At 42.1% G+C, this 18054-nt stretch overlaps 3 protein-coding genes across 11 annotated transcripts; 1 reads left to right on the plus strand and 2 right to left on the minus strand.

The window, feature by feature from the left end:
- The first annotated feature begins 648 nt into the window (after positions 1 to 648).
- On the plus strand, positions 649 to 6540 carry LOC133920906 (P-loop NTPase domain-containing protein LPA1-like). The gene is given in 9 exon segments (XM_062365541.1): positions 649 to 944; positions 946 to 1024; positions 1115 to 1276; positions 3256 to 3545; positions 3779 to 3860; positions 4115 to 4534; positions 4666 to 5403; positions 5753 to 5860; positions 5983 to 6540. Coding segments are annotated over 9 exon segments (2178 nt in total). The 5' UTR covers positions 649 to 912; the 3' UTR covers positions 6250 to 6540.
- A 286-nt stretch (positions 6541 to 6826) lies between these two features.
- On the minus strand, positions 6827 to 13187 carry LOC133920907 (pumilio homolog 1-like). Of its 5 annotated transcripts, XM_062365543.1 has the most exons (12): positions 12827 to 13187; positions 12611 to 12690; positions 11713 to 12407; positions 10456 to 11290; positions 9777 to 10332; positions 9509 to 9650; positions 9275 to 9382; positions 8965 to 9174; positions 8772 to 8882; positions 7942 to 8136; positions 7428 to 7602; positions 6827 to 7313 (listed from the first exon to the last, which is right to left on the minus strand). In XM_062365543.1, the coding sequence occupies exons 2-12, from the start codon at positions 12636 to 12638 to the stop codon at positions 7282 to 7284; spliced, it is 3087 nt and encodes a 1028-aa protein (XP_062221527.1). In that variant the 5' UTR covers positions 12639 to 12690; positions 12827 to 13187; the 3' UTR covers positions 6827 to 7281. The 5 variants fall into 5 exon arrangements, with proteins under 5 accessions (XP_062221527.1, XP_062221526.1, XP_062221529.1 ...); XM_062365542.1 differs by having other exon boundaries at positions 12611 to 13187; XM_062365545.1 differs by lacking the exon at positions 12611 to 12690 and having other exon boundaries at positions 12827 to 13186.
- Positions 13188 to 15344: 2157 nt separating this feature from the next.
- Positions 15345 to 17934, minus strand: LOC133920909 (uncharacterized). Of its 5 annotated transcripts, none has more exons than XR_009910178.1 (5): positions 17400 to 17536; positions 16891 to 17020; positions 16530 to 16604; positions 15868 to 16384; positions 15345 to 15787 (listed from the first exon to the last, which is right to left on the minus strand). XR_009910178.1 is itself a non-coding variant. In XM_062365550.1 (5 exons), exons 1-5 carry the CDS (start codon positions 17828 to 17830, stop codon positions 15754 to 15756), a joined length of 729 nt encoding a protein of 242 aa, XP_062221534.1. In that variant the 5' UTR covers positions 17831 to 17934; the 3' UTR covers positions 15345 to 15753. The 5 variants fall into 5 exon arrangements, 2 of the variants coding, with proteins under 2 accessions (XP_062221534.1, XP_062221533.1); XM_062365550.1 differs by lacking the exon at positions 16891 to 17020 and having other exon boundaries at positions 15868 to 15885; positions 16273 to 16443; positions 17400 to 17934; XM_062365549.1 differs by lacking the exon at positions 16891 to 17020 and having other exon boundaries at positions 15868 to 15894; positions 16273 to 16443; positions 17400 to 17934.
- Positions 17935 to 18054: the final 120 nt, after the last annotated feature.

Below are 18054 nucleotides of genomic sequence, written 5' to 3' on the forward strand. Positions count from 1 at the left end.
ATTGAACAAGAGTGGTCGTCACGTAGTGCAGCTGCGATCGCCTCAGGCTAAGTCTGCGCTATTACATCTAACCCGAAGAACCAAACGTTGACTTTGGAGAAAAATAGCAGCATACAATACTATGACATGTTTTAGCCTTTTAGCCAACGCCAAATATTTCGCATATACATCTATCTTGGAAACAGCGGTCACAATCAAGTTACTAGCACGCGCCATGTGTATCAACTACATACCAATGGTAACCTAATACACAAATCATTAATTCTATATGACTAGATCTCACACCAGATGTATTCATTAATAACTTATACTCCATCCAATTATAAATATATATTATTTTGGTTAAGATACGATATCTATTGTATAATTTTAAATATTATTTTTTATTAAATATATTTATAAAATTTATGATATTATGAAAGTATTTTTAAGATAAATCTACATGTATAATTTTAAAATTTTCAAACTAAATATTTTGAAAGCTAGTGTTAGTCAAAGCTTTAAAAGTTTAACCGAATATTTTTCAAAACGGCATGTGTTTAGGATCCAATGGAGTACCAAAATCACATGGCTTGCATTGATGCATCTGCCAAACTCCTTATATATAGTCCCAAGGTGAGAAGCATTTAGCATGAAAAAACCACCAAATGGAAGGAGAAGGAGAAAGAGAGGGGTTAGCAAAACAATAAAAAACGGAAGAAAATAGAAAGGGGCAGGCGGAGTGGAAGTGAAGAAAGAAGCCCTTGAAAACAGGAGGAAAAAAATCCAAAGGCAGGGGGTTAAATATAGAGAGAGAAAGAGTTGGAGAGGGGGGGGAGGGAGGGAGGCGGAAAGACAAGCGTAGCGCCGTGGCAGGGAAAGGAAGGAGGTGGGAGAGAAGCAAACAAGGCGCGCGGCGGCCATGTGCACGCCATGCGCGCGCGCCGCGTTGACGTGGTGACACCTGCCGCCCCCGCGCCGTCTCGCCATGCCCCCGCGGCCGCAATGCGCCTCCAAACCCCCGTCTCCTCCCATCCCCCTCGAGGTCTCGCCCCCTTGCCCCTTCCTCATTGCCGCCGCCGTTGGCTCCTTTGATTCGGTCTCTTGATCCGGCTTGCTGGGCTCTCCGTCGCAGGTAGGGGACATGGCGGAGGAGGCGCCTCCGCCGCCGCCGCCGCCGAAGCTGCTCTACATTGCCGTCGCCGACGGGGGCGGCCGGCGGGCGTTCCGGTACACGCGCCCCGTGCTGCAGAGCACCCTGCAGCTCATGGGCTGCAAGCCCCGCCATGCCTTCAAGGTCTCTCATCCTCTTCCTCTTTATTCACGTGTCTCTGTTCCTGTGTGTCATCTTGACCCGAAACAATGAATCTCTGCAGTGCTTACTAGTTGTTGCCTTCGCTTTGCGTGCTAATCTTGCGGCTCGACTGGATGAAACTGTGCGATTCTCTTTTGCGATAGATCCCTGCACGAAAAGTTTGCTGCTTTCTGCGGGGTTTGTCCGCGAATCGCTTGTTCCTGTTTCAAGTGATCGAATCGTATGTCGCGAATCGCTTGTTCCTGTTTCAAGTGATCGAATCGCATGTCTATTATTGAGCGGGTGTGCGGGTGGTTTATGATTGGTGATTTTCACATGGAAAGGTGGCACCTCTTGTGGTGGATGCGCAGAGTTGCTCTTGGCCCAAAATAAAATCCTTACGTTCGTTCGTTGCCTTGGATTAGATCAGTACTCTCTCATATCCTTTCCGTGAGGTTTTGGCTGGGGACGTTCGTTGCAAGCAAAGATAGAGCCTTGTCAAGTTTCAAATGGATCCAATTCTGCACTTCTTTGGATGTCCAAAATCCACCTTTCCTTTCAAGTTTTGTTCTTGTTGCGAACACTCCGAACAGAATTTGTCTTTTAGTGATTCTTTGCTTGTGGGGTCATTATCATAGATATATTGTCATGCATGCAACACTCCGCATTTTCTACAAACCTGGATGCTACCGTCTCTCATCTAAAAGCCTCTTGAGTTTGGAAATTATTAGAAATTTTGACAGAATTTCCAATGTAAGAAGTACGTGCTGGACATAAGAATTATGAAGGCACATCCACAGATATATTATGAGTAATTAAATCATCACATGCTATCACTAGGACCCAGCACAACTCCGGGACCCGATACAACTTGTTTCAATCATATAAGTGACTACCTGACTAGCAAGTATGGTTCTAACGAAGTAATATGAAAGATAAACATGATTAATAGGGGCATGTGTGATATAAACGTGGGCTACTCCATCCCATGCATGATGTGATCGTTTGTACCTAAAAACCAAATAAAATATAAGTGTGAGTAAAAACACTCAGCAAGTACAGTATAGAACTAAAAGAACATCTAAGACAACAGTAATTGTTAGAAAATCAGATCGGAAGGAAAAATTCTCTTCTTGTGACAAAACCTCTGAAATAGTAGTTACCGTCTGAAACGGACAGAAACAACTCGACCCAAGGGGAGAGACATCCTGAAGACATTGCATTAAGGTTGAGAAAAGGTCCCAAAAGCTAGTTACAACCCGCACGCTATCGCTGAGCGATCACGCTACGACCACAGAGAACATATAGCGAGGGGTCTTTTTTTATGAGAACCAGGGTTCAAGCCCTGGTTGGTAGCCTCACACCTGGAGGACGACACCCGAATACATCCTTAGCATTTACCGGTAAAACCGAGTAAATGAGGCCAACACTTACTCACATGAATCTGAATATAAGAACCAAATTGTACATCCGATTTCATCGGAACTTGAATGTAATGTAAAGGAACAACTTGAAACTTGATCACTTGACATGAACACAATCATGAAGTTGAATCACATGAATACAAGGAAATACGAATATTGAATAACACAATTGAAAGGGTTCAATAAAATGTTCAACGAGCAAACCATGCCATAACATGGGTTCGTCATGCACTTGCCTTAACCGTGGCGAACAACCAGTGTCATGCAGCCACAAACTGCAGGTATAGAGGGTGTGTCGCCGGTTGCTCTTGGACTGTAGTTTGATGGGCTGCCATTCCAGTCAGTATCTGGTAATTGACTTGAGAGCTGGTATCGGGTCCCCACTTGATATGCCTTGCTTTAATCTGATCCGGTCATGGCTGGTTAACATCTTTTGTTTCTAACTGCAAAAGTAATTTCTTGGTGACACCTACTACTCTGTAGACTGTGTGAAATGCTGTTTCTTTTTAGAGCTGTGATGATAAGGAAGTTTTTTTTCATCCTTGTTGGCACCATCAGATTAGCAAGAGAGTATTCAATGTGATGAGGAGTGAATTCTTGTCTACATCAAAATCAGATGGGGAAACCAAAGAAGAAAATAACCCCACCCCTGGCGTTGGTACAGATTATAAGCTGCTGAATCCAAAAATTTTGGATAGAAGTAGCAGCAGCATACCATTTGAATTATACAAGAACCAGACAACTGTTGTTGTTTCAAGGGAGGAGTTCATAAGTGTTGTATGCGATGCCCTGTCTTTGTACAAGTATGTTGGACCCAACCAGAAAGCTGACTTGCTTCTTGCTTGCAGGTAAAATAATTTCCTTGTCTCTTTCTCAATCCATTTAATTCACATGATTTTCCTCATCTCTATTTCCATGCATGTCTTAGATAGAAATGCATGTTTCACATGCTTTATTTAAGTGAAGTTATCCTTCATAGCAGAACAGTTGAATCATCAACAATTCATTGCAGCCAATCAAAAGCAACCTGAAAGTAATTAGTAACATTTCTTTTGTGTCTTTCTCCGATTGTTTCAATCAGAATTAAGGAGAGAAAGGAATCGGTGACAATACTCTTGTGTGGGACAAGCGGATGCGGCAAGTCCACACTATCATCTTTGCTGGTATGTTTATCATCTAAAATGGCCGTCCATTTCTGGACCAGCGATTGCTATAACATATCAATAATCCAGTAGTCTGCTACAAGTACGTGCATTTTTTAACGAGTGTCCGTGATACAGAACCAACTTTGAAGCACCTAATTCTTGTAGTTCCACTGACTGTTTAATTGCTTCCAGAAGATTTTATCACAACTCAAAAGAAATGAATGATATTGACAATTGCTGAATGCCTAATATGAGCTATTTGTGTCTCCCAGGGTAGTAGATTGGGTATCACAACAGTAGTTTCTACTGATTCCATACGACATATGATGAGGGGCTTTGCAGATGAAAAACAAAGCCCTCTTCTCTATGCCTCAACCTATCATGCAGGCGAATATTTAGATCCTGTTGCAGTTGCTCAGGCAAAGGCAAAGTGCAAGGCAAATAAACTCCCTATTGTTTCTCATCCTAATACCAACAAAGTCAAAGATGTCACTTCAGATGATAAATCTCATCATGGATCCTCAGAATTACCTCCTCGAACTGAGTTGATTGGCAGTAAGCAAATGGCAATAGAAGGGTACAAGGCGCAAAGCGAGATGGTGATCGACAGCCTGGATAGATTAGTTACATCCTGGGAAGAGCAGAAAGAATCTGTGATTGTTGAAGGAGTACATTTAAGCCTTAATTTTGTGGTATGTATTAGTCAATAAACGACACGGATATTTCATTACAGTGTTTTTCTTACATTATTATGCATTATTTACTTGTATCTTATTTCTCCCAACAACTGATGAAGCTCTTTTATTTTTGTTATCTTAAATAGATGGGGCTAATGAAGAAACATCCTTCCATAATACCATTTATGGTGTACATTACAAATGAGGAGAAACACATGGAACGGTTCGCTGTACGTGCAAAGTACATGACACTGGACCCAGCAAAGAACAGATATATCAAATACATCCGGAATATCAGAGCTATCCAGGAATACCTTTGTAACCGTGCTGACAAGCATCGTGTGCCCAAGATTAACAACACTAACGTTGACCAGAGTGTGGTGGCTATACACGCCACGGTTTTCAGCTGCCTTCACCGCCGAGAAGCTGGGGAGCAGTTGTATGATCCCAACACTAACACAGTTGCTGTGGTGGATGAGGAATACAGGAGCCAGCGTGCAGCTAACACCTTGGGTTCTAAGGGCATGTTTCAGTTGATCCAAAGGAAGGGGTCTTCGAGGAACCTGATGGCCCTCCTTAATACTGATGGTTCAGTCACCAAAGCTTGGCATGTAGGTACAAGTGGTGGCAATGGGAATCTCAATGATAGTACAAACAACAAGTCCGGGGAAAATCCTATGTTAGATCCCTCACATATTGGGAAGGCAGAGGCAGTCAATCTCCAGTTCGGTTGTTTTGGGATCAGTGCCTGGATGAGTGATACCGGTGGAACTAGTCATACTGGTAATGTAGAAGACCTGAGGACTGATAGCGTGGATACTGGTTGTAGACATTTTTCATCAGGCTGCAGCTCGCCTAAGATGTTAGATTCCACTTCTAAGGAGGTATTGTCTTGATCACCACAATTATGATTTGAGTAGCATGTTGATCCTAGAGAACAAGGATCAGTGTTCTTGTTATCTTCAGCAGTCTCTTTTGCGTTTGAAATATTGACATGAGTTGTAAATACTGGAGGGGTTCGTATGGCCATGCATTAGAAAACTTGGGTTGTTTGTCATCTATGGTTGGAACCCCGGATGGAAGATAATCAACCGGTTGGGGTTGCCGTGTATCAGCTCAATAATCCAGTAGATTTACTTCTTATGATATGATAATGATGATATATGCATATTTTGTCTACTAGATTACCGATGCAATGCTTATATGATCAACCAAATGCTTTGACGTTTTCAGCTTATGGAGGAGTATCCGGTGTATGGTAGTGAAGAAGAAGAAGCTGATGACCCACATGATGCTGAAACTGACGAAGATCTAACCGACGAAGAAAGAGACATTCACGAGGTAGTGAAAAGTTTTTCTTTGATGTTCGGCAACTTTTGGTTCTAGATTTTTATTCGAGTTGTTGTATTAATAAGCACTTTGAAGTAGGATCCTAAATTTTCTGTATCAACGAATGGTTGCAGATAGATGCAGGCTCTGTCGATGAGCTCTCCACCAAGTCAGACGAGGAATACGACGACCTAGCCATGCGGGACGTGATGGAGAACGGTGACTGGTCCGACGACGAGCAAGCTGTGAGCAGCACCAAGAACTCACTAACCCTGGAGAGCACCCCTGGAACTGGAACAGCTGAAGATGGTACCGTGGAGGGCCGTTATCACCACAACCTGGACCTGTTCCTTAAAATGTCCAAGGAGGTAGCCGCCACGGGAATGCCGTGCGCGTCTTAATGCCACCGACCAGCCTGGGTGAGGAGAAAGCCAGCGGCACCTTCCGGCCACACCGTGCGCTGTTAACCGGCGTAGTGTTTCTTCGGCACCAGCTCTTGTGGTGCTTTGAGCTGTACTGTGGACTGGTGGCTGTAGCTTGATAGCATGTATCTATCCAGAGTGAGCTCACCTTGGTTGTAAAGAGTGGACCTGATGATTTGTCCAGGCAGCATGTATGCATCCATGGGAATAATATTCCGGGCAAGCTTGTGCCCTTGCGGAAACAAACATCCCGGCTGTTAAAAAAGTTCACCTCCTGTAGCTTAGAATCTGTGTCATCCAAGAACATGTCCATTGATGTAAACCGATTACACAGAAAAAATACATTTCAAGTTTTGAACATGACCTCCAAATCTTGGTTGAAGACCTTTGATACACTTTCCGAGAGTATTCACAAAGATGTTTTCTAGCCATTTGATTCGCTACAGTGAGATCCATGGATTCAATAACTCGAAGATGATGTCATTACATGCATCGCTGCGAACGGTAAACTAAACAAATTTGATAAGCAGTATGCAATCATTGAGGAGCAAAAGCATGACAAAATGAGTTTGATATTTGAAAGCTGCACAGAGGCATTTGACAAACAGAAACATGGATTTGATTTCTGCAAATGTCAGTAAATTAAAGCATTTACAGAGATTAAACATCACCGTGAAACTTATACATTGATGAAACCCAAGGCAAAAGAATCTACAGGTGTCCTTGCTTCATCATCTATCCTAAACCATTCTGCTAATATGCTTCCATATTTTGCCTTCTTTATCCTGCCTGGAGAGGGGGAAACCATACAAATATACAACTTTCTTTCCTTAAGGACAAGCAAAATCTCTTCTTTTATTTCCACAGGCTCTGCTTTATTTACATCAAAGGCCTTGGAAGCCTTCACTTCTCCGGTTGTACTCAACATGACTACCGGTGGTAATGGTAAAGCTAGCCTCGCTATCTGTCTGTCTGTACAGGTATTTTTTCTGTCAAGTAACCATTGTGATCTCAGGAAGACGATGAGGCACCAATACGCCGTTCTGAAGGATGATAACGGCAGAAGCAACAGGCAAAAAACATCAGTGGCCAGGAAAGATCGGATGAAAAAAAAACGAGTGGTTCTTATCATAATAATTTTATTCATTGAGATTTACCTCCTGCAGTAATAAGCTTCTCAACACGTGCAACAATATGCTTCCCATAGGTGTATCTTTTCAGTGCATTCAAGTGGACCTTGATACGGGAAAGAATCAATTCACGGTTGTGGTCATCGCAGGTCTCTAGAACCTTCTGCACTACATAGTTTGCAAACTGATCCTTCATCATTGCCTAGAGAACACAAGTCCACATTAGAATTGTGGGAATGCATGATATTCAACCCTACAGCAACAGCCGACACCAGACGGTACTGCAACGAACTTGAGTTACTCTAACAAAAACAACTCTACAGAAACAGCCCATGGTACTGCAACAAACTTGAGTTACGCAAACAAAAAGAAATAAGCAATATCTTCCGCTGAAATAAGCAATATCTTCCGCTAAATGATATGTCACCATAATTCAGTAGCTAAATCGAATTGACAGTTAAAAAACATTACTAAAATATTCGGTGTTAAACATGTTCTGCAATAAAGACCTAGCAAGCTCAAAGGATAGTTGAAAACAAACCTGTAACGGAACATTCTCATCAGTTGTGCCTAGCATTTCGTTGATTAAAATCTGTCGTTCCTCAGGAGCACCAAAAGTAAGACACTTCTCAACAACATTGGAAGCAAATTTCTGCTGGCTCATCTTCACTATCTGTCCAGCAAGTTGTGTAATAATAACAGAACGCTCTTCCGGTTTCCCATGTTGCAAAACATGCTGCAAAACAAGAATTGGGATTATAGGAAGCTCTTTGTGTAAATGAGATGAAAAAAACATGAAGTGGGAGGCAATGGCAAGTCAATACAGCACATCACAGCATAATACGACAAATTTAAAATAAGACAAAACTATTGAAAGCTAATGTCATACATTGGCATGATAAAGTGAACATCACCTCAACACCAAACCAGATAATGTGACACATGGCAGTGAACCAAAAGTATAGGACAGAACAATAGTGTTGTAGGTCTTAATAAAACTCGACCATGAGAAGAAGACGTCCCTCTAACTTTGTCTTAAGAAAGGGGGGTACCAAACCTTTTACGGAAGTACTCACACAACTTGCGAGCACCCAGGTTCGAGCCCGGGTGGATGACCTCTCAACTGGAGGCTCTACCAACCGAACTTCTGGTTCACTCTGTAGGTCTTAATAGACAAGTGCAAACTTAAACCACTACCAATGAGATATATAATAAGGCTTATAGTCGCAAGAGAAAGCGCTACAATAGATGATAGACCGACAGAAGACAGATCAAGTACAGGGCATCACTGGTGTAGCTTTAATAAGTACAAGTGAAATCAAAGTTTTAACTCGGTACATCAGAAATATAGCAGCAAATGAATACAGTTACCTGGATTACATAATTGCCATACTGGTCCTCTGTTAAAGTAACCACAGACTGCATGATCTCTTCCATCATGACATTTTGTGTGCTTTCATCATCACAGTGCTCCAAGACCCTCTGGTGGTATCCAAGAACAGGTAGTGCGTTTAGAAAAATCTTTAAGGAAGATTGTAAAATCAGAGGAAGGTTGATATAGCACCTGAATAACACGGCAACCATAGGGATGCATGGAAAGTTCCACCACATGTCCATAAAAAGCGGAAATGATAAAGTGTATCCTCTCTTGGGGGATGCATTCTATGCACTTCTGGATTACATGGTTGCCATTTTGATCACGAACACATATCATGATAGATCCATCAAGTTCCGAAGCCATTTGTGTTTGTTCAACATCAACCACTTCCAAAGCCTACAGAAAAACAGTAAGCTCTTAAGCCTCCAGAGATGAATAGTTGATAGCTACATAACTGGGTTTCAAACTAATATTGAGCTTGTAGCAATATACAAACCTTCTGAATCACCCGGCAGCCATACATTTGAAGACTCAGCTGTAATACATGACCCTTAAGCAGGTTTGCCAGTTGCTTCTTTTGTGTTTCAGTCCCATATTCAAATAACTGACAGGCACAGGTAATTCATAATTGAAGAACTAAAAAGTTTTCAATTTTAACATGAATTTGCAAAACATTAGAAAAAAAGTAAATCAAATTTGTTCAATTCTGTTGCAAAAGAGGGTTGCTTACCTTCTGTATAACATAATTTCCAAAAACATCAGTCATCAAAGAACGTGCCTGGGGAAGGATCTCTCGAAAAATCATGTTCTTCTCTTCAGTAGAAGCGGTTTCTAGTTTCTGCTGTATAAAGCGACTCCCATACTGATCCAAACTGCAAGGGGTGTGTGTGTGTGTTTGTGTGTGTGTGCGATAGAGAGAGAGAGAGAGAGAGAGAGCTATATTAGCTTCCTATAAAAATAAAGCAACTTGATTCTGTTGGAATTGCAAGGAATATTACCTGAACTCTACCACATGACCTACAATATCTAACAGCTCAAAAGATCTGGTTTTGTTGATTTTGAATTCCTCCAGCAGGGAGGACCCATAACCATTATCCACCAGACCACTATCCGAATTCCATGATCCCATGGAAACTCCAGCAGTGCTCCTCACCATGGATGGGATTCGAGTTAGTCGATCCCCTTGCTTGACATGGCCTTGAGATGAGATAAAAGGACTAGATGGTGGATTTGTTAGATATGTCGTTCCCATGCCAAATGCAGGATCATTGCCATAAATGTTCGGACTAAGAGCACCAGACTTTCCCAGGTATGGCATCCCATACTGTAGCTTTTGCTGGGCAAATAATGACCCAGGATAAGCTTTTTGGTATCCAGGATTGTCCAGGTGTCCTGAACCAGTAAAACTCCTCCCTTGGAAAGGACTCATGCTTGCAGTTGCACCAAGGGGGGAATCAGGGTTTGCCTGCAAGTATTGTGCATACATTCTCTCGGTTGCTTGACCCTGAAAATTGGATCCCCCTTGGTTCAAAAGAAGGTTGACATATCCACCATCTGGACATGAAAATAAAGTTCAAAAGGTCAGTGAATGATTGTGTGTGTGTGTGTGTGCGTGTGTGTGTGAGAGAGAGAGAGAGAAGGGAGAGGAAGTGAAATGGGGACAGGGGTTCAGGGTACCAGAATTCAGTTGATTGTTCAGCATGGATGAAGCAAAACCGCCTGCATGAGTCTTCACATGACGTCCAGATATATCAATGCTAGGGCTATCAACATTCAGGTTCTGGTAGTGGGAAGCTGAACCAATTGAGTTTACCAAAGATCCTTTCTTATGGGCATTACCGTGTGGTGATTGCATAGGGAACTTGCTATTGCTATGAGATGCCAGCTTACTAATATGTGAACTATTGAAGTTACTTCCCCCATTTGGAAAAACTGCATATTCGGGGGCATTAAGTGAGTCTTCATCAGCCTTTTGAGTTAAGTTTTGCTGTGAAAATTGCCTATGTTCCTTCGGTACATTAAACAGCACATCTGTCTGATCACCAAAGTTCTGGTAAACATGATTATGCACTTCAGTTTCCACATTTGACATCTTGTTTCCAGATAGGCTTAAGTTAGAGAGAGTAGCCGCAATGTCAACACCATCATGATTAAGTGAAAAAACAGTTGTAGCTTCAACCTTTTTATCAGAATTTCCCATCCGAACTCCAACTGGAGGAAGGCAAGGGCTTGGAGTCCTCCGAATCAGCTGAGGGTCAGGGGTGGTGCTTCTTGAGGTAGAGGAGCCTAGTGCAGAAGAAAAGGTATGAGACATTGAAGAACCTAGACTTTGGACCCTGACAAGACTGGGTGAAGTGGATCCAGATCGCAGGCCATTCATGGATTCTGATCTGTTCTGCAGTTGTGCTTTGGATGAATCAGAGGACCTGATTGGATTTGGGCTCTCGAGAGCATTGCGGCTATTGGAACGTGAAAGATGACCGGCTGTAGCAGCAGGACGGCTAATATTTTCCTGACATTAAAACCATTCCAGATGAGAAAAAACAAGGAAACACAATGCCAGACGCTGTAATAGATATAGTGGAGATGCATTGTAGTAGCAGACATTCAGTATCTGTGCAAGAAGTTTCACATGACAATATCAAGCAAAAAAAAATACAATCAACCTTCCATCCATCAAGTTCAGCGGCCAACGTAACTCTGGTGGACTTTTTAATGTTACTAGAAGTATGATTTGCAGGCAATCTGAATAACCTGTCAATTTCATATATGCATACCACCCCAAACAAATCAATAGAGAAATACCTATAGCTACATAGTCAGTGAACATCACATGTTAATTTAATTCCATTCATCTAGAGTGTTTGCTTCTACTGAAGATGTAAATACAGTAACAAAAGAAAGTCAAAACCAATGATGAAAGATCATCCAAACCTGCAATGCATCAGCAAAGGTCTTGCTTCCAGACCCAAGGCCATTGACATCTGACAACCCAAGGAGCCCATCAGTGCCCCTCCCAAGCCACTCCGATGACTGTTGTCGTGTAAGCCCATTCCTCTCACCTCTCCCCATTCTATCATTCAGCAGCACCTTCTCTCTATCACTATCGCGTACCCCTGGCTGCACCAAGAACAGCGAGTTTCCACTCCCAACCTCTGAGGGCCTCCTCCTTCTATACCCTGTACCTCCAGACACAGCTTGGAAACGCTGCGCTGCACGCCAGTCCTCCTTTGACATCATTGGTGGTGGAAGCCTTGGGTTGAGGTGCTCGTTAGAATAGTAGTATGACAGATAAGCTGGGTGCGACCGTATCTCCTCCTCAGTGAGCATGTCAACACCAGTGCCGCTACTGCCACCACCACCAAGGCTGTTGGCATGAGGTGGCGGACCAGAGAAGAGCGCACCAATAGCAGTGCGAGAGCCCTCGACAGTGGGGGGAGCGCTGCCACTGCGGAACATGCTGAGCTCATCAGCAGAAGAGGCGTGGTTCTGGTCCATCAAAACCGCCTGCAGGTCACGCTCAAGGTCCTCAAAGGTGGGGCCAGCTGCTGCCGCTGGAGCCGGAGCCATTGCCGCGGCGTCTGCCTTCGTATCAATCTCCTTCCTTCTTGGCTTCCTTCCACGCAAAGCTTAAATCAGCAAGCAGATACTGATCAATATTGTTGCGCCCAAGCTTCAAAACAGTTGAGTAGTAATCTGAAGTTTTACAAGAATTCGATTGAAAGAACGATCAGTTGCGTCTTAATGAAAAACGGCTTAAAGAACAAAAAAAAAATGATTCAATTCTATGTTTTGCCGTTAATTCTATAAAAAACCCCGGGAAGAGTCCCACCTTTAAGGGAAGCAGCGAGCTGCAGCATCAAGTTACCCCAGAAGGAAGAAACAAGCACTATAAGTCGCTGAAAACCAAAACTTTCCGACGAATCCACGATTAATACTTGGGAGAATATATCCTAATCCACGGGATGAAACAATAAAAAATTCCCTAGCCTGACTAAAAGAGATAAACAAAAAAGATAAAAACATCGCACAGCATCCCATCTCTTACCCGGGAAATCGATCGAGAAACTAAGCGAAACCGATCAAAATCTCAACTTTAGAACGACTACAGCATCAAACAGCCACCCTGTCGAGCCGAGCCCACCCTACGAGCGCCTTCGATCCGCTACGGAGCCGAAAGCGCCGGCCACCTTCCCATCGACAGGACCGCAAGCGGCTCAAGGAAACAAGAAGAAAATTGGATTAGCAAGTGGATTCTGGTGCGGATTGCTCCGACGATGGGATTTATTTAGGGTTTGGGAGCTGGGGAATTTGTGGAAGCGGCTGCTGCGCCCAGAGAGAGAAGAGGCAGGGAAGGACGAATGGGAAAGGAGAGGAGCAGAGGAGGAAACAGAAAGCGACGTCTGGCCCAAGGTTCGCAAATCCATTTAGACCTGAAAATCACTCATCAGCGGTTACCGTAAAATCACAGTTATTCTCATAACTGATTAAAAATTCATTCAAAATTTACTTGATCAAATTTAAAATTTGGTAAGAATTTGAAACAACTCAACCGAACGGTGACAGGTCGGTTTACTATGGTTACTGACCGTATTTAGCGATTTATCAATTAGTTTTTTCGTATTTTTCAAATTATTGATAACCGTTCAAATTTATCGTTAACCATTCGGTTTTAACGATATATCGAACGATTTTCTCAAATTTTAGTAAAGATTAATAAAAATCAAAACATAGTTTAATCTTGTAAAATCAATAACTAATTCAGCTGAGTTTTAAATCAAGTGAAAAATTTCTTGTAACGTTATCTGCATGATAAAAGTATTTATACTCATAAAAAATAAATATTTTATGTGAGGAAATGTATTTGCTAAACCTAGTTAAATGCATAGTTTACTCTTTGCTAATCCAAAAATCATGAAACAAATTTTATTAGTCTTATTACATGATCCTATATCTTTTAAAAATACATCAACTTGTGAAATAGTTATTGTTACATGCAGGAATACGTAAATGTGTTGCAACTAGATTAATTTATAAATAACCCATCACACCTCCAAAATTAGTGAAACCATTTTTATTTGTTTACTTATACTATGTTTTATGTAAAAAAATAATGATAGACATAAAAAAGTTAATTACAATTCTGTTTCTTAACATATTCGCTTTATGCTTGTGAACTTTGTAAAAATAATGAAAAAATTAATAAAACTCTAAATGAAGTGAACCCAATTTTAAAGATCATCGTAAGATACTCCCTACAAGAAAAAAATGTGTTTACATGTTAAACTTTTTTTAACATAAATTAATAAATGAGCTGTAAGCTTCAACTTTTTTCTTTTTCTTTAAACTTTCTCTCTGTATAATATGATGCAAACAACATTATTTTTGAAATATTTTTTTCACATAAGGTCTTAGAATTGTCTCTAGTTTTTATGATTTTTTTTATTTTTTTACTCTTTATTTTTGATTTTTTGAATTAAAATTTAAAAACCTATTTGTTTTTATTATCGATGCGGCACAATAAGCTTGGTTACCACAGTTTTCAACCGATAATCGTCGATGAGTTGAACTCTGATCTGGCCTAGCCGTTTCTTCCACCCATGGAGAGCGAGCAATAGGCCGCCTCGGGAATCCGCTTCCACCGTCCGATCGAAGCCTGCGCGAATCCAGAGCCATGTATTATACACAGCAGTCCAGAGCAAGATTGTCATGAATGCAGTTGAGATACAACATAGCAGTACGTCCTCCAAAAAATACTCAATCCTAACAAACATATGTATTTGAGCTGAACTCAATCCTAACAAACATATGGCAAAAAAACATAGCAGTATTTGAATTCGACGACATATGTATTTGAGCTGAACTCGATCCTAACAAACCAGACCGGATCTCCAGTTTGTTTGAAAAAATAAATCTTCTTTTTAGAGGAAAACATAATTTATATTTCATGCTCATGTGTTGCTTGTTTTAGAACGATGGGGTGGAAATATGTGTGGTGTTCTTTTTTCCCCGCTGGGCTGTGACTGACAAGTGGGCACCACATTCATCTGTGTATCTGCGCGGTGGGGCCGCGGCGAAAAGACAGTGTTCGATTTCACGAGCTATTTGATTTGACAAGCAAGTCAAACGACCATATATCTGAAAGGTAGGCTGGCAGGGTGTAGAGATAGATGTGTTTGAAAATAAAGAGACGAAGTGGCTGCCTACTGCGTTTTAAAAATTGCTAGACACAAGAAAGTGCTGAGGTTGCGATCGTGTTAAGAAAACATGGCACAAGAAAGGCATTGGATACTGTTTGTGGTTGAGAAAAAGTATAATCCAATATTAAAGTGTGCAGGGAGCAAATTAAGCAAACAAGGGAACCTGCTGCCACTTCTCAACTAAATAAGCTCAACACACACTGTCTTTTGATTCAAGAACAAACATAGTTATATGTTATTGGAAACAAAAACTAGCATATTTTTGGAAAGCCTAATATTCCAAGTACGACCTTTGTATTGAAGCCTATCACAATTGAGTAGTTTAGGGAAGACATAATGGAACTGGAACCACACACCACTTCAACATGTATTCTGAAAAGTCATGGACTCGACATATTATACAGTGGCTAATATCAAGGCCAGTCTTTCCATATTGAATTATTGTTGACAGAACCAATTCCAGATAATACACATGGATACATCAAGGACATCACAGGAATGCAGGCACCGGTAGCTGAATTCCACTATTCTTCTAGTTCCACCAGAGGCTCCAAGAAGTACTGCCCCGAGTGTTTATGCAAGATGACGCCTCTGACCGTGGATGCTAACATGTTGATACAAGGACTGAAATATGGCTCAATCTAAGAGCAAGTGTTAATACCGAATTATCTCCCTTTGCACACTATTGTTGCGCTAAAAGACACGCTGGATCATTCCTCCCTCTCAATCATCCTCCGGACATCATCAATTACCAGCCAAGATTTGTGCCCGCCGATCACCTCAGCCTGTTTTTGGGAGTCACTCCACAGCTGCATAGGACAAACAACCGTCCTCAGGATAGACAATAGCAAGATGGAAACACTGAAGAAGGAAACAAACCTAATTGTACCTGTATAGAAGGCATCTTCTGCTCGAGCTCCGTGTTATAGATCACACAAGTTAGACAAAAGAAGGCATTAGTATTTACATTTTTTATTAAATATATTAAGGATCCAATTTGTCATCTGTATATATATGTAATTGCTGAGGACAAGCTAACAATGAGGCCAAATGCATCATGGGATTATATTTGATATGGTACTCTGTTAAAAAAGCTGAAGGATAAGGCTAGCAAAAACTTAGATGCAAGTTGCAGAAAGCCGGCAGCTAACAATAAAGAATCCAGGGCCTCTAGAGGACATGTCTCCACCAAAACAGGGAAAGAAGCACAAGAAAGGAATTCTAGAGGCTTCTCGGAAGGGGAAGGGGAAGGGGAAGAGGAAGAGGAGGTGGGGGGGGGGGGGTCTAGAAATACCTCTGATTTTTACAATAAGAAGCATATTTGGGCATAAAGAAGGCTCCTATCATCGGTGAGAGACAGAACACTGAGGAACCAATCCAGTGCATGGAAAGACTTCCTGTTACTCCTGCACAGTTCACAAGCTTTTGTGGAACAGCATTGACATCAACAGAGTAGAATCGAATTCTGCATACTAAGTTCTGACGGAGATCATCATTTTGTCAATAACTCAAGTGGTGTGGTACTTCGTTTAACTGGAGGAAAATTCTAACCCTGGATGGTATTCCGCTGCCAACTTCTCAAGCTTAGGCGTCAGATATATGCATTTTCTGCACCAACTTGCCATCCTACATGACACAAATGCTAGTTTGAACTCTGGTATGAGCTGAAAGATGCTATGGGAAAAATCTTGACAGCTGCAACAAAATTAACTACTTGAAAGACAATTTGACACTGGTAATATATTTATCACATGATGTAGCTTTTATTGTACAAAGAAAGTGCAGTTGAAACTGATGCGAGAAATGATAACTTGGACACCTTTTTGCATATAAGTATTGTGGAAGTACTGTCTTCCAATAATGAGTTAGATAGGCAACAAATTAAACATTGACACTGCTATTTAGTCCATACCGTAAAGAAAAGGATTCCTAAAGAGACTGCAGGCAAGCAACCTGCTGGTCATTGAACAGTTCAGCAGAAGCAAGAAAACATGACCTAGCCATAGGCTGCAATAGATACATGCTGAGGAAAAAACAGCCTCCTGTTCAACATTTCAGTTCTTAGGTCAGGTATCAAGCGCAGTTCTAACTCCAACAGAGAAACAAACAAACGGTACTAAAATTCAGGAAAACAGAAAATGGTAAATTCACAAAAAGCAACACTTATGCACACAAACATGAGCTCTTAAAACATTGTTTATTATTCACGCAATAGGATGATGACGATCATTCATCCAACCAGATGGAAGACAATGAACCGGGCTACCAAGACCCCGACCATATATCCATTTCAATCAAGACGCTAAATTTGTACTCCAACAAAAATCCAAGAAACTGAACTTGCTAGTCCTGCAATGATCATTTCATCCAGGAAGCTCGATTGGCACACCGATAACGATGACTCCAGGAAAGCGGAGTTACCAGAGCAGCACGATGGGGAGGTCGAGCTGCTGCGCCTCCTCGAGGGCCCGATCCAGCCGCTGCTCGCTGCTGATGGGCTCCAGCTCCACCCACGCCGGTCCCTTCTCCTCCGCTACCCTCTCCTCGGCGGTGGCTGCCGGCGGAGGCGCGCGTCGAGGTCCCCGGGGCAGCGAGATCGTGAATTCAGTGAGGAAGGCAAGACGAGATGGGGGTGGGCGGGTTGGACGAATCGGAGCTCGGGAGGGCGCCGCCGCCGCCTGCGTAGGCGGGGGTGGCGGCCATTGCCAACGTGTGAATTTTTCTTGGCTCGTTTCGTTTTGACCTGCCGCACCTACAAGCAGCCGTCGAGTTGTTTTCGTTTTCTTTACTCGATTAGTTTCGCTGCAGGTCAGCAGGTGAGGCCGGAAAGGAAGTGCAAGCTTCTCTGCCATTTTCAGATTTCATTCATTTTCTCTGCCAGAAATTGTTGCTGATTGCTGCAAGTAAGAAGAAAGAGGCAACGGAAACTTATCTTGCAAGACCAAGAACACGGATTTTCAGCCCTCGGACCAGATCATCAAGCTTGCTTGTTTCCATCTGATTTGGTCTCGATCTTGAGAAAACTCCACTGCCTGCAACTCTAGAAGCAGCTGAATTCGGTCCTGTACTTCTTCAG

This window comes from Phragmites australis, chromosome 6, assembly GCF_958298935.1.
Source record: "Phragmites australis chromosome 6, lpPhrAust1.1, whole genome shotgun sequence".
NCBI lineage: Eukaryota > Viridiplantae > Streptophyta > Magnoliopsida > Poales > Poaceae > Phragmites > Phragmites australis.